At 37.8% G+C, this 14,526-nt stretch overlaps 1 protein-coding gene and 1 long non-coding RNA gene across 16 annotated transcripts in view; one reads left to right on the top strand and one right to left on the bottom strand.

The window, feature by feature from the left end:
• The first annotated feature begins 1,956 nt into the window (after positions 1-1,956).
• LOC111561754 lies at positions 1,957-8,782 on the top strand. The gene is made up of 2 exons (XR_002744520.2): positions 1,957-2,525; positions 3,190-8,782. It is a non-coding gene; the product is annotated as an uncharacterized LOC111561754 (long non-coding RNA).
• Positions 8,601-14,526, bottom strand: part of MIER1 (MIER1 transcriptional regulator) — a 60,837-nt gene continuing 54,911 nt past the window's right edge. For 13 of the 15 annotated variants that reach the window (XM_045035980.1, XM_045035983.1, XM_019837205.2 and 10 more), the window contains 2 exons: positions 14,165-14,304; positions 8,601-11,549 (listed from right to left, as the gene is read on the bottom strand). In XM_045035980.1, coding sequence (XP_044891915.1) covers positions 11,221-11,549; positions 14,165-14,304 — 469 coding nt within the window. In that variant the 3' untranslated portion in view covers positions 8,601-11,220. Of the gene's footprint in view, positions 11,550-14,164; positions 14,305-14,526 lie in introns of those variants that run through there. The other 2 variants (XM_045035988.1, XR_006584371.1) reach the window with 2 other exon arrangements.

Genomic DNA, 14,526 nt, shown 5'->3' with positions numbered 1-14,526 from the left:
GATTTATAGCTGATTGGTCAGACATACAGGTTAACAACATGGACTTGTGATTTGCTTTGGAAAGGGGTGGGGGAGGTGACCGACGTATGGGACCGAGCCTAGGAGTCTTGTGGGGCTGCCAGCTCCAGAGCGAGTCAGAACTGGGTGGTAGTTAACCCAACTAGTGTTGCAGATTTGTTTGGTAAATAGTGAGTAGAGTATTGAGAGAAAACACAGGAAAAATTTTTGCTTTATAGCCACCCAAGTATTTTGTATGACTCACACATATGATTAAATATCTGTCTCTGGCACAGTTGTGGTAATTTCAAAAGAAAGAAATGCTAATCTTTCTACTTTTAAAATATTTCATCTGCTTAATCAGGAGTCTAAGCCTCTGAATAGCTTTACCGGGACATAACCCCAAAATAAAATATGCTCATCAAGAGAGGCATTTTGGTACAGGCAAGCTCAACTGAATTACGAGTACATGAAGGCTTTAAAAAAGATTGTGACAAAATACCTATAGCATGAAATTTACTATCTTAACCATTTTTAAGTGTACAGTTCAGTAGTATTAAGTCTATTCACATTGTTGTGCAACCAGTCTCCTGAGGTTTTCATCTTGAAAAACTGAAATCCATGCCCATTAAACAGTTCCCCATTTCCCCCTTTGTTCTGGCCCTGGGAAACCACCATTCTACTTTCTGTCCATGAATTTGGCTACTGTAGAACACCTCATATAAGTGAAATCATACAGTATTTATTTGTCTTTTTGCTACTGGCTCATTTCATATAACATAATGTCCTTGAGGTCCATCCATATTATAGCATGTTGTCATAGTTTCTTTCCTTTTTAAGGCTGAATAATATTCTATTGTGTGTATATAGCACGTTTTATTTATCCATTCATCCATTGATGGACATTGGGTTGCTTCCACTCTTGGCATTGTAAATAATACTGCAAAAAGTGGGTGTCTTAATCAGTTTTGACTGCTCTAAAAAATGACTGTAGAATGAGTGGCTTAAACAACAAACATATATTCTCACCTTGGAGAAGAAGGTGGAAAGTTCAAAGTGCTTGCAGATCTTGTGTCTGGTAAGAGCCTGCTTCCTGGTTTGTAGAATATCCATCTTCTCTTATCCTCACATGGTGGAGAGCAGAGAGGAAGCTTTGTCTTTCCTCTTCTTATAGGGCACTAATCCTGTCGTGAGGGCTCCACCCTTACGACCTAATTACCTCCTGAAAGCCCCATCTCCAAATATCATCACGTTGGGGATTAGGGTTTTAACATAAGATTTTCGTTCAGATTCTGTGTCTCCCTCTCTCTCTGCCCCTCCCCTGTTCATGCTCTGTCTCTGTCTCAAAAATAAATAAACGTTAAAAAAAAATAATTAAAAAAAAAAAGGGGGCGCCTGGGTGGCTTTGTCGGTTAAGCGTCCGACTTCGGCTCAGGTCATGATCTCATGGTCCATGAGTTCGGGCCCCGCGTCGGGCTTTGTGCTGACAGCTCAGAGCCTGGAGCCTGTTTCAGATTCTGTCTCCCTCTCTCTCTGCCCCTCCCCTGTTCATGCTCTGTCTCTCTCTGTCTCAAAAATAAACGTTAAAAAAAATTAAAAAAAAGATTTTGGGGTAACACAGAATCTACAGTGATATGTGCAAATATGTTTTCTTTTGAAATTACTGGGTCATACAGTAATTCTATTGTTGTTATTATTTTTTCGAGGAACTCCCATACTGTTTTCTGTTGTGGTTGCACATTTTACATTCCAACCAGTGTGCACAAGGGTCCCAATTTCTTCACATCCTTGGTAACGTTTACTTTGTTTTACTGAAAGTAGCCAGCCTAGTGTTTGTGAGGTGATCACATTGTGGTTTTGATTTGTATTTTCCTAATGATTAGTGGTGTTGAGTATCTTTTCATATGCATGTTGGCCATTTATATGCATTTTTTTTGGAGAAATGTCTACTCAAGTCCATTTTTTTAATTGGACTTTTTGTTGATTTGTCATTCTTTGTATATTCTAATTTCAACCCTTTATAAAATATATTATTTGCAAATATTTTCTTCTCCGTAGGTTGCCTTTCATTCTTGTTGTATCCTTTGATGCAGTTTTAAATTTTGATGTAGTGCAGTTTATCTATTTTTACTTCTGTTGACTGTGCTTTGTCCATTGTCATGAAGCTTTTCCCCTATGCTTTTTTCTTCAAGGAGTTTTGTAAAATTACGTCGTGCATTTAAGTCTTATATCCATTTTTAGTTTTTGTATGTGGTAGAAAGTCAGGGTTTAATTCCATTCTTTTGCATGTTAGTATTTAGTTTTATTGACACCATTTGTTGAAGAGACTGCCCTTAAGGCAGGTTTTAAAAATCCTCTTAGAATTTGACTAATTTGTGAGTTATATGCTCTTTCATTCAGCCCCTTGCTGGTTTCTTGTCTCAATGTGGCTTCCCTGCACAGGGCTGCCATTATCGGAGACCGCCACAGAAGAGGCAGTGCTGACAGGAGCAAAGCACAGGGCTGGTGCCTTCATGTATCCATAGCAGGTGAGCAGTTACCGGTTACTCCCAGGACTTCCCTACAGCTCTCATCGCATCAACCATTCATCCCTCCATCAAGCTAGACCGAGCTCACTGGGGCTGGCCTCCAGGCCCCCAGTAGAGGCCTGACACAACCATATTTAACAGATGAAGCCGAGTGAAGTAAATCGTTCCGTGTGGTTGTGAAACCCACATTCAGACCCCGGTCAGCTGGACTCAGGAGACTTTTGCTCTTCACCACGTTAGGTTCTTGTCTCGCTTTGTCTGCTTGTGATAGACTTGGTAGTACCAAGCTCATCATCACTATATTCCTGTCAAATGCCATTCTTTTTCCAGAATTCATTACACCATGGATTTGAAGCTTAGGCATGAGCCGGTAGCTGGTTAAATCTGAGAAGCCAAAGCAGACAGGCCTTTCCAGTTGTGCTGATGGGGCCCTCTTGTGGCAGCGGCTGCCACTGGGGGAATAAATGATGGCAAGCAGTGTGCATGAGAAACAATTATTTACTGAGGGCCTACTGTGTTCCTTCATGGAGTCAGGCCTTTATCATGTCTTTTCATATTACAGTACTGTTGCACGAATAGTGGCTTAGGCAAAGCTCAGGGGTTTGTCCAGCTTCCCTCAGCTGATAAATCTGGACTTTAATTCCTAAACCTTTTCTTCCCAAAGAATTCCAGATAACATCCCTCTATTAGGAGAATGCAGAAGGAGGATTTCATCAAGAGTTGCCTCATCATGTGTGCTTATCCTTCAGGTAATTTTTTTCAATGAATATTTTTGAGGACAGTATCTACAAATGACGGAATCATGAAACTGAGGTAATTGTAAGAATGTGGGGGAGGAATATCATCCTAAGAATGGAAGGAAAAATTTCCTTGGAGAAAATGGTATTTGAGCTGATTCCTGAAGGACACCTAGCATTGAACTGAGGAAATGTTGGAGGGGACAGCCCTCGAGCACTCCAGGGCCAGTGTATCTGCTTCTGTCTGAAATGCACCCCTGTTTAATGTCTTTCCAGCAAATGCCCTCCTCTCTGTGGGCCTTCCCTGACCAGCCTCTCTGAGATTGCACTCCACCATTGTCCGTATTTCCCTCCTGTGCTTTCTCTTGGCAGCATGTGTCTCTTTTGATGAGGTGTAAGCTTTACGAAGGCACAGATGTTGGTCTGTTTTGCTCACTGCAGTGTCCCTGGCACCTAGAAAGAATAGCGCTGGGCACACTGTGGGTACACATTCCCAAATGAATACCTCTAGACAAGAGTACCTGACTAATGGCTACATTTTTAAAGCATAGCAAGGCAGAAACATGGCCTCATCTTCCTTTAAAGCTCACAGCAGCTGTAGTATTGGGATTGTAGGTCAGGAGTTGATAAGAGAGGGGCCAGGCAGATTCAAAGTGTGAATCTAAATGAATGCAGTCAATACATCGTTAGTGGTTGAGCTTGTGGTACCTACTTGCTTAAAGCTGTGCAAATTAGAACAAAACAAAAGGTTGCCAGGCAGATTTGGCCCACTGGCTACTGGTGTGCCTAAATCGAGGACCTGCTATAAACCAGATTTGCACTGTAACAGGATCACCAAGGATGCTGTGCAGATTACTGTTCGGGGGGTGGGGGGTGTCAGAGAAAGGCAGGACTGTACAGATAAATACATCAGCTGTAGAAGATTGTTGTGTCCTGGTGAGACATGATGGGGTGCTGTAGTGTAGCTGTGAAAGCACAGAATAGATACAGTATTTGAGTTATTTTAGGAGGTACAATTAACAGGTGATAATGAAATGTTTCTAATTTTTATAAGTAAGGCTATAGTGAATTTCTTTTGCCTAAGTCTATTCTATTCAAGGAGACCATCTGAACTTCAGGAGATCAAAGATGAACATTTTTAAGGTATTTAAGGTTTCCAAATGTTTTCCAAAAAGGTAGTTTTTTAAGTATAGCAAACTTTGGAATACTTGCTACGCAACAGTAAAAATAAATTTACTTAGCATTTGCTACATGCTGGGTAGGCATTTTTTCTTAGCACCTTACATATTGATACATTTTAGTCCCATAAGCAGTCCTTTAAAGTAAGTTTTACTGTTCTTATTTTAGAGATGAGGAAAAAGAGGCAGCAAAAGGTTCCATTATTGACCAGTGGTAATTGTGAAAAAGTATTTGCTTTACAGAATGTAAATTTGCCTTTCTGTAAGGCCTACCTTTTGCTCTGTCTGCAGAGCCGGCTGGAACAAGCAGTACAGTGTAACGTTTGAGTGTGGAGGAAGTGTCAAATTACTTCTTTTAAATCAAATCAGAGGAGTCCCCATTTTACCACCTAGCAGGAAATTCAATGCCAGTCCTTCTCTAGGGTTAAACCAGATTCAAAGGAATTATATGGTGCCTTGAAAATAGAAGGATCTTCTTGTCTTCAGCCCTTCATGGTCACCGCTAAACTCCTTTTTAACTGTCTCTGAGGTATTCTTTGAAGGCAGGTGGCATTGCAGATTCCAAACCTTGGCACGGTGTAAGTCTCAGTGCCTGAAGTCCAGCGTGACCTACACATGCAGCCTCCTCTGAGGTCTCGTAAAGAATGAACTCGCATTCCAACTATTCTCAGAGCCTACTGACCAGCTTTTTTTCCCAACTTGAGGGAATTTCTCCTTTCCAGAACTTAGACTTGAGGGAAAAAAAGGGTAGAACAGGTTGTTTGTAGATAATATCCGCTTTCTGCCCTGCAACACACATCTTCTCTAAACACAAAGATGTAACTTAGGAACATAGTTGAATAAATGCAGATCATTGGAAAATACTAAGTCCGCTTCCCAAGACAGCTCAGTTTCCCCATTTGTAAAAATTTGTAATGCTGTGAGAATCGGTTTATAATGACTGTTTAGCACAGTGCATATAACAGTAATCACTCGTTAATGGCATCTGATAATACTTGCAATAGGCTTTAGATGCCAAATGAGCCTTTTTCTTTGACCAACACGTGCTCCTTTTGAGGAATGCCTCTTCCCCAGCTGCTCAAGCCAAATTAACCTAAAAAGTGCTGTTGCCTTATGAGAGCCATTTGCCTAGCCACAATGATGGGTTGGCTAAAGGGTGGCTAATAACTCACTTTCTGGGCCGTAGGGACTGACTGGTCAAGGGTTGAGCCCATTGCTCTAGCCATAAATACATAGACACTTAAACTATTAAGTACCATGAAGCAAAAGGACAGAGGAATCTGCCCTTGTCTAAGCAGCTCAGTCTGAGGTTGTCGGACATCTTTCCATTTGGGGCCTTAGGTTTTCCCCTTCCATAAACTGAGGACTGCAGGGAAGGCTCCAGAGGGGTCACGTCTGGACTTTGGTGGACTCTTCTCACCAGCTGCTTCATCTATAGGGTACTTGTTGGCTCTTTAGAAGGGCTCTGGTGAAGCTGCTGTGGATACCAGAATACACTGTTCGTGTATGTTTGGCTTCCTGTTCACGCGCCTCTTTGCCAGTTATGTAGCGAAGTAAATTGGGATCGACTGCCAAATGAGTGCTAGCAAAATTTGAAGGCTACTACAGGTTTCCGATTCTGAAATCCAAGTTTTTTCTTGAGTTTGTTGCCAAACTCATTTGGCAGCAATATCGGACCTGAAATGTGTGGTGAGTATGAATACATTTTATGGTGGCCATTAAGTGTTTAACCATAGGTTCAAGACCTGGTTGTGCATATTCTTTAAAACATAGCACCTCTCTAATATCTGAAAAATTCTGGTCACAAGAATTTTGGAAAAGGGACCGTACGCCTGTACTACTGCTGAATCTTCATCTAGTGCTCTCTAGAGGATTGATTTCCTTATGTATTTTTTTAATGTGTGATTTTTAAATCCCAAGAGCTCTGTGATACTGGCACAGTAAGTTTCACCTGTATTTTATAGTTGGGCAATTGAGGTGTTTACGCTACTTTTAAATGCAAATGCCTGTCTACTAAACACCGGAGGGCAAATACAGACAGTGATGTAGTAGAGAGGCCACGAGGCAAAGCAGTTCATGAAGCTCATAATTCAGGCTATTTGGAAGCTCAGAACCACGTCCTCCGAATAAATTTCCATCAACCACAAACTATGTTCAAAGGGGACTACTGGTGTATTCATACTCAGAATGACTGGTACTACTCTTAGCTCACAGCCAGGTCTCTCATGTTCACTCAGCTGAAGCATAGCTAGCTGACAAGGGAGGAAAAAGTATTGAAAAGCCCCATTTTGGAGCAAGCTCTTTCACTAAATCTGGATTTTCTTTTCTGGTCAGCAATTTACAGTGGCTCACGTTAGTCTGATGCCACTCTCGCTGCTTGATCTCTTACAGTTCTGAGAGAAATCATTTCAGGGTCCCTATCTCCTCTTGTTCTCTTTATACAAAGTTTTAAGTGTATAGTCCTTAATCCAAAGTCCATCGTCTTTCAGAGAGAAAAGAGTAAAACCATGTATTTTACAACTACCTGAACTCTACAAGCAAGTTCTAGCTGGTGTGCAGAAAGACAGATTTAGCCAACTCTACAGTCAACCATTCATGTTAACGAGAATATTAGAAAGTGTATTTGTTTTATAACCAAGTCAAATGTGCATTAGGCCTCCCTCACTTTTCCCAAACTTTAGTAGGAGGTCAGGAGACTCCCTACTCTTGTAGTAGTAGTACTCAGTGGACAGTGACAAAAGGGGGAAGTCCTGAATAATCCACAGCTGTTATGTTACAGTTAAAAATAAGTGGTCTTTCTTAGCGGAACTGTATGTAGATTTACTGTTGCTTAATTTCTAACAGAAACATTAAGCTCAAGGACAATCTTAGCTAGAATTCTCTGGCACAGAGTCTGGTAAACTGTTTCCCTGAGATCATGCCTGTTTCTTCCTTTTGCATGCTCTGTGCTCAGCATACGCTTCTACCACTACTAATGAATGCCTTCTCTTTGAAAAAGAAAACATGCCACACGTTATCTGAAGCCACAAGCCAAGCCTTGTAGCTGGTACAAGTATAGGCCCAGATATTTGCCGGAGAAGACGATACAAGCAAACTTGTCACTGTTGACATTTAAATGTGAAGAAGCCTTTCCTATCAGTTGGCACAAAGGAGAACTGGGAGTTCAGCTCCATGGCAGTTTCCTCAATGTCCTTCACAGACTAGGTTGCCTTTAAGATGGTGTTCAGAGGTCTTCGAGCAAGCAAAATGACATTTTGAATATATCATACATCCTAAATAAGTCATAGGAGCTAGTATAAACACAAGTGAAAATAAAAAAAAAAATGATCATGGTCAGAAAAGGAAAAACTCATGTACTTACAGATGTCAAAAGATGTCAGCTCGGTTCCTAAGAGTACATAATAAATGAGGTTATGAAAAACTGCTATTATTAGAAAATGAGGCTAATCCATCAGCCCATGACTTGTAAGACTTTGCAAAGGATTAAACTTGATTATTGAAGAGTTGATTTTATGATTAAAAATTTTAAATAGTGGAATCATAGAATACAGAAAAAGTTACTTTTAAAAAGAACAGAAGGTTTACAATTTGGAAAATTCCTATTCTTCCCCATATGACTTTCCACACTGGCAATTTTCATGAATATGGATTACGTGTGGGAAACTTTTTATTTCTGTTTTGGCATTTAGTAGTGATACAGAGCCAGTTATACACCTCTAGAGTCATCAGCATACACCTTGCCTATGGAAACTCACCGACCCTCACTTATTAAAAATGCCCACTCTTAATTTTCCATTTAGAAAAAAGTAAATATTGTGACAGAAGTTTTTTGAAAAATATTATGTGATACGAACTGCACTACAAAAGATGGGGTAAATTTCTAATTACATAGTTTAGAGGAAGGTGGGTGAATAAAGGTCTGCAAACCAAAAGATCCCCTTGGAGGAAAAAAAAGACAAAAATACATCATCTAAGATGAGGTCAAAGGGACCAGAAGCCACTCAAACACTAGTTCATGTGAGAGATCTAGGAGAAGGACGGCCAGAGATTATACATATTTTGCATTGTAAACAGTATGTATTATATACACTTAAAATCTGTAATTAAAACCTAGTGAATCAATCTAATGAAAATCATTCACACGGCATTATGTAGACAAGTATGTTTAAAAAAATATTTTAATAAGCATATTCAGAATGGCAGACAGGGAATGGGAAAAGGGAATTATTTTACAGTGCAAAATTACTATGCATAAATTTAAAAACATCTAATTCATAATTTTAAATGCCTATTTAAATATTCAAATACATTTTAAAGCTCAACAGATTTATGTTGAACTGAGTTGCAGATTCTGAACTCCATTTGAAAACACATCATAAAACAGAATACCATTTCAAATGAAAATGATAGTGCTTTGCTGAGGGTGGGTATGGGGTGGGGGAAAACTATTAACAAAGTCTTCTTTTCCCAATGCAGTTTAACAGTTCAAGAGTTATGAAATGTACTAAATCTTAAAGCAAATTAAATTCATGATATTACTAAAAATTTTAAAGTAGTGCAATGACTTATCAAGTTATAGTGGCTGCATTATGAAGAACAAAGTACTGTGAAATACCTGTATAAACACAAAATACAATTCATATTTCTTCATGAAAGGCTGAGCATTATGTATTATAGTAGTGGAATGTCTTTTTATTAGGTATACTTTAAAAAGGTAAGATTAAGAAAAGTAAAATTTCCTAACATGTATACATGTGCCATATTTGCAAACATGCCTGAGAATTTAATAAAAATGTTCCTGTAATTAGTTTCCAAGAACTTCACAAACCTGCAAACAAAATGCATCTTTAAAAAAAGGTGAAAACAGCGTCTCTAATATTGCAACAACTTAAAAAGTACAGCGTCACTATTCATTTGAAACACGTCTATAGACCATCTTTGACAAAGAGCTAGGAGCTAGGATACTTTGGATTTGTGTAATAAAAACTGATTTAGAAAATGGATTGTGACCATCTGCTAAAGCTGCCATTCTGGATAAATTAAATGTTGTAGGGTAAAACAAAACAAAAACAAAAAGTTCAGGCTTCTCAACAGTTCCACCCAAAACTCTGATTTACTTGGATATGTATGTAGTAACAGTGAACGTACATTATATGAAGTGTTGCCAAGTGGCTTTTTAACACTGTTTGGGGAAAAGAGTTCACATTGGTGGAAGGAAGCAGTTCTGAACATATGTTAATAGTAATACTTCATGGGGGTAAGGCCTAAACCATAATTTCTCAGTGCAAACCTTTACTCAATTGTATTAAACAGTTGAGCCATTAAAAACAAGACCACAGATTTATTTTAAAAAGGCATTGGCTCTTGAACTGATGGCTGAAAATGAATTGGTAGAAGCATTTGGGGTATGCCTGTGTGAAAAAAACAAGAATAGTTAATAATCTTTTATAAAAGTTTGGATATAGGTTGGTCTATCAGCTGTATAAAACTACATTTTTAACAAGAATTTTGCACTAAAAATAAAATGGCACTCTTGAAAGGCTATGCAAATAGATGATCCTATTTGTAATCACACAGAGCAATGGTTATTCATCTTATCTTCATTTTGGAAATACACTCAACTTCATCACTTTTTCCACATAAAATCAATATTGTTATCTGCCAAATCCTTGTGTGTGCCAATATCTAAATATTGCTTGACCTTTTCCCCTGTTTAGTTAATGCAAAAATGGGAAATTTTATAATGCATATAAAAATAATCGAACAGGATTCTGGTCAGCATGATACATTTAAGCACTTAAGCTAACATTAAACTTTTGTCTTGCTTCAAAAATAATTTTGAAAATTATAGCAAACGCAAAACAAACTATGCGATCTAGGTATCATGCTTAATTTCAGAATTCTCAAACTATTTGTCCTTAAGTAGAAATTTGAAAAAACAAATTTTCACAATCCTTTATGAATGCTTTTACCACCTGTATAAGAAACATGACTTAGTTACTACACAAACACTTAAAAATTCATTAGAAAAACCTTAGCAAAATAAAATGAAAGCTGACAGACTCAGAATATCAATTCCTCTCATAAAAGTTTACCAACTGTACAAGTTAAGAAAATTATACAAGCTTTTGTATTAAGAAAGGACAGCTCAGTCAAGACATATGTACTGTAAAAATCTTTCAAAGGCTACAAAGAATCTGGAAAAATACAGAATGTATTTCTTAAGCCCAGATAAGAATATGGAAAGACATCATTGATGTCAACAATTTTACATATACAAACCTGACTTGGTTTATTTTTAAACTTCTATATATAAAAAATCATGCTAGCATAACTTTCAGGATTCATAAGGGTTTCCTTAATAATGACACTCAATTTGTATGGAGAGAAAATGTCTTAAAAAAAGAAGACATTTCAAGAAACTCAGAAAAACTGGTGTTCAACAGAAATCAGAACTTGGTTTTTTCTTCTCTGCCATCAAACTAAGCAAAAAGTACCAGTAGTGAGCTTTTAAGATTGACACATCAAATGAGAAGGTACAGATATTTCCATAGTTCATTCAAATTTACTAAACTATTTGTTATAGCCTTAACAGGGTCTTTACACTTTTAAAGTAAAAAGTCTACAAAGGGCAGAATTATGAAATCTTACTAAAATCAGGACTCATTTCAAATTTAACCAACTGCTTCAAGGAAATCAACTTTTTAAGGTAACCCATCAACCCTGAAAATTTTAGTCACACCAGATTTTACTCCAAAGAAAGTAAAATAAGTCTAAAATTTAGTCATCGGTGTTTTCAAGTTCTTCAAATTTTCCATGTGACACTGCTTCCTGGAAAAATTCAGAAGAACCTGGACTTTCTTTTCCACTGCTGTTTACCCTTCGCCTTTTGGCAGGTCTCTCACTTTTTTCATCAAAATCATTTTCATTTCTTGCAGTCATATGGGCAAGTTTTGGGTCAGTGGTAAGGTTATCTGTTTCATAACCATTAGTATCCACGTCTGCATGAAGTGGTTTCTTATTTCCACCTGTTGGTCCATTCACATGTAACCCTTCAGCTTTTATTTCTTCTTTGTTCAACATTTCACCTGGTCCATTAGATGACACCCCTACGTTGGAAGAAACATAAGTGAAACTGCTAGTATTAAAAAGCTAAATTTGTAAACTATTCAGAAACAGCTATTATGGAATAGCTTTTCATCAAGGATGAGAGATACCAAATCTATGTATATATACAGTCTGAATGCTGGCTCTATTTACTTAGTAACTACGTAACCTTTAGCAAAAGTTATTTATGTTCTGTGTACCTCAGTTTCATCACATGTACAATGAGGGTAGTAAGAGATTTACCTTACAGGGTTGTTGTGAAGATTAAGTTATAAACATAAAAGAAGTAACAGAATCTGGCATATATTAGAAGCATGTTGGTATAATGTGACCACAAATAAGCACTGGGTCCAGCAGTCTAATAAGATAAATTAAAGCAAAGATATGCACAAATTATTAGACTCAGCAAAATGGTTATAACTTTCTAATACTATGTAAAAAAAAATTTACATTCCTTAGAAGCTCGAGTTTTCTATTGCCGTATAAAATGACAAGACTTTTTCATTCTTAATGTAAATAAACCCATGGGTACTGTGTTTTAAAGGTAAAGATTACATATTTATCTAAATAGATTTAAATAATCTGCCACTATGTTAAAAAAGTAATGCTGGCACTGTCCAAACATACATTTGAAAATGATGAAAACAAACACAAATGTCTCCATAGTAGGTAAGAGAAGAATATTCTGATAAAAGTAACAGTGAAAAGGGCATGTTACAGTTGACTGCAAAACGGAGTAGACATTGTGGAGACAGACATTTAATGTAAAATACAGAATGCGCCACAGGAAAGAATTAACTTTTAATTATCTGAAAAATATTCAGTATAAAGGATGAGCTTCAAATATTATATTTGGTCCAAGAAAATATTCTATTTCCCCAACTCAAAAGTGCACTCAACCCATACATGCATACGGGGATGTTATGCACCATGATGCAGAAGGAACCATTCTGTTACAGTAAAGCACAAAGAGCTAAGTGACCACTGTGAGTAGGTAAAAAATGAGATTTCAAGACACTAAGCCCCTTACAAAAGAAAGAAAACTGAATTGGCGAAATCCATCCTTTCCTTGAAAACCTAGGAATCTTGATTGTGGGTACCTAGGTAAATGGTTTCTGGGCTACTAAATAACTTAATTTATATACACCTTCTTAGGTCAAACTGCATGTTTTCATCAAATGGTTAAAAAAGGGGGGAAAAAAAAAGGAAAATTTATTTGGTGTTATGAGCAAACAGGGAAAGACCAAAGTAGTATCAACTATTTGCATCCCTGAGCTTCTATCCCCCAGTCCTAAGATCAAGAGTTTTAGCTTTTTTTTCAACGTTTATTTATTTTTGGGACAGAGAGAGACAGAGCATGAATGGGGGAGGGGCAGAGAGAGAGGGAGACACAGAATCGGAAACAGGCTCCAGGCTCTGAGCCATCAGCCCAGAGCCCGACGCGGGGCTCGAACTCACGGACCGCGAGATCGTGACCTGGCTGAAGCCGGACGCTTAACCGACTGGGCCACCCAGGCGCCCCAAGAGTTTTAGCTTTTTACTCTACCTCAGGATAGCATTAGACAACACGTCATCGAACCTTTTTAGACCAGGAAATGGCTGCCGGGCCCTCTTTTCTGTTTGTATGACTTGTTCTTAGGGGGAAGCAGTGAGGGAACAGAGAGGGGTCATTAAATGAACAAAATATATTTGCTCCAGCGGTGCCAGTGTGAGACCAAAGGTCAGAATAAGGGACAGTCTCTCACAGTGTTCCTCTTCTAGTTTCTGTCGTGAGGTCAACTCTCCCTGGCCCTCCCCTAAGACTGTTACATCAGAATACAGGTGTGCAGAGCTTGTCTCTAATTCACCCGTTTCCTCCTCAAGAGGAGTGGAAGGCTTGTCTTACTTAGGAAGACCATTTTAATTAAAGTAGAAGTTAAAATAATTTTCTGACTAGGTCTTACTAACACAGTGATCTTTGGTCCATTATACATTTTAAACAAGAACGTTACCTGAACCTTAAACAAAATGGAATGCCATTTACTTCTTTCTCACAGAGATAAATATAGGATAATATAAATATAAATATGAAAAAATAATATAAATATCCTATATTTATCTAGGTTTCTGTAGAGTACTCTACGTTTCTGTAGAGTATTAATGCAGAGCCTGACACCTGCTTTATCTTTTCTCATCCTTCAAGGATATTACACTAGCAAAGAAAAAACTATTCAAGCCCTTGTTATCTACTACTTTTCACCAAATGCTTTAAGCACTTTTCTGATAAAGTGTTATGGCTCTCAAAGTATTTCATAAATATCTATGTACTTCTGATGTGAAATGGTGCTGGAGTTGTGGTCTAAGAGTTAACAAGAGTGTTTCTATCCAAGCATCCCGACTAAGAAAATACATGCTACTCAAGACTAAATTTCTTAGAAGAAATGGTCACTATTGATAGTATATTCTTATTAAGCTTATGTATGTATGTTCATATTATGTATGTGCCATGGGTACTGACAATTATTATTTTTAACTTCTGCTTTGGAAGTTTAATCCAAACCAAAACTGAATTGCCCATGCTACTAAAGACAAGTGCCCTTCATTAGGAACAAACAGAAGAGTTTCTTTGGTTGCTTACCATTCTGATTACTATTGCTTATAGTGCCGTCTTCTTTCTCAGACTGGCTGTTACTACTGTTTGAGGCAGTTGGGGGAGGGGATGGTGCTCGACTAGAAGCAGCACTTTCACTTTCATCTAGAAGACGATCCATGTAATCCCTTAAAATAAAGTGAAATAATGAAACAATCACCTTCTTATATTTAAAAAAGCTGAAAACTAAAACTGAGGTTAAATTTAGAAGGCTTTATTAGCAAATATGTCCTAATTTTCACTTACATTCATTCCATTGCCTCATCTATCCCACCAGGATCTGAACATTTAAATGGAAAGCTCCTCTGGTTATGTTTGTTGGGAAAATGCATAAAGGCTTTTAAACTAGC

Source organism: Felis catus, chromosome C1 (assembly GCF_018350175.1).
Source record: "Felis catus isolate Fca126 chromosome C1, F.catus_Fca126_mat1.0, whole genome shotgun sequence".
NCBI lineage: Eukaryota > Metazoa > Chordata > Mammalia > Carnivora > Felidae > Felis > Felis catus.
The sequence above is the reverse complement of the archived record's forward strand: the minus strand, read 5'-3'. Positions and strand labels throughout refer to the sequence as shown.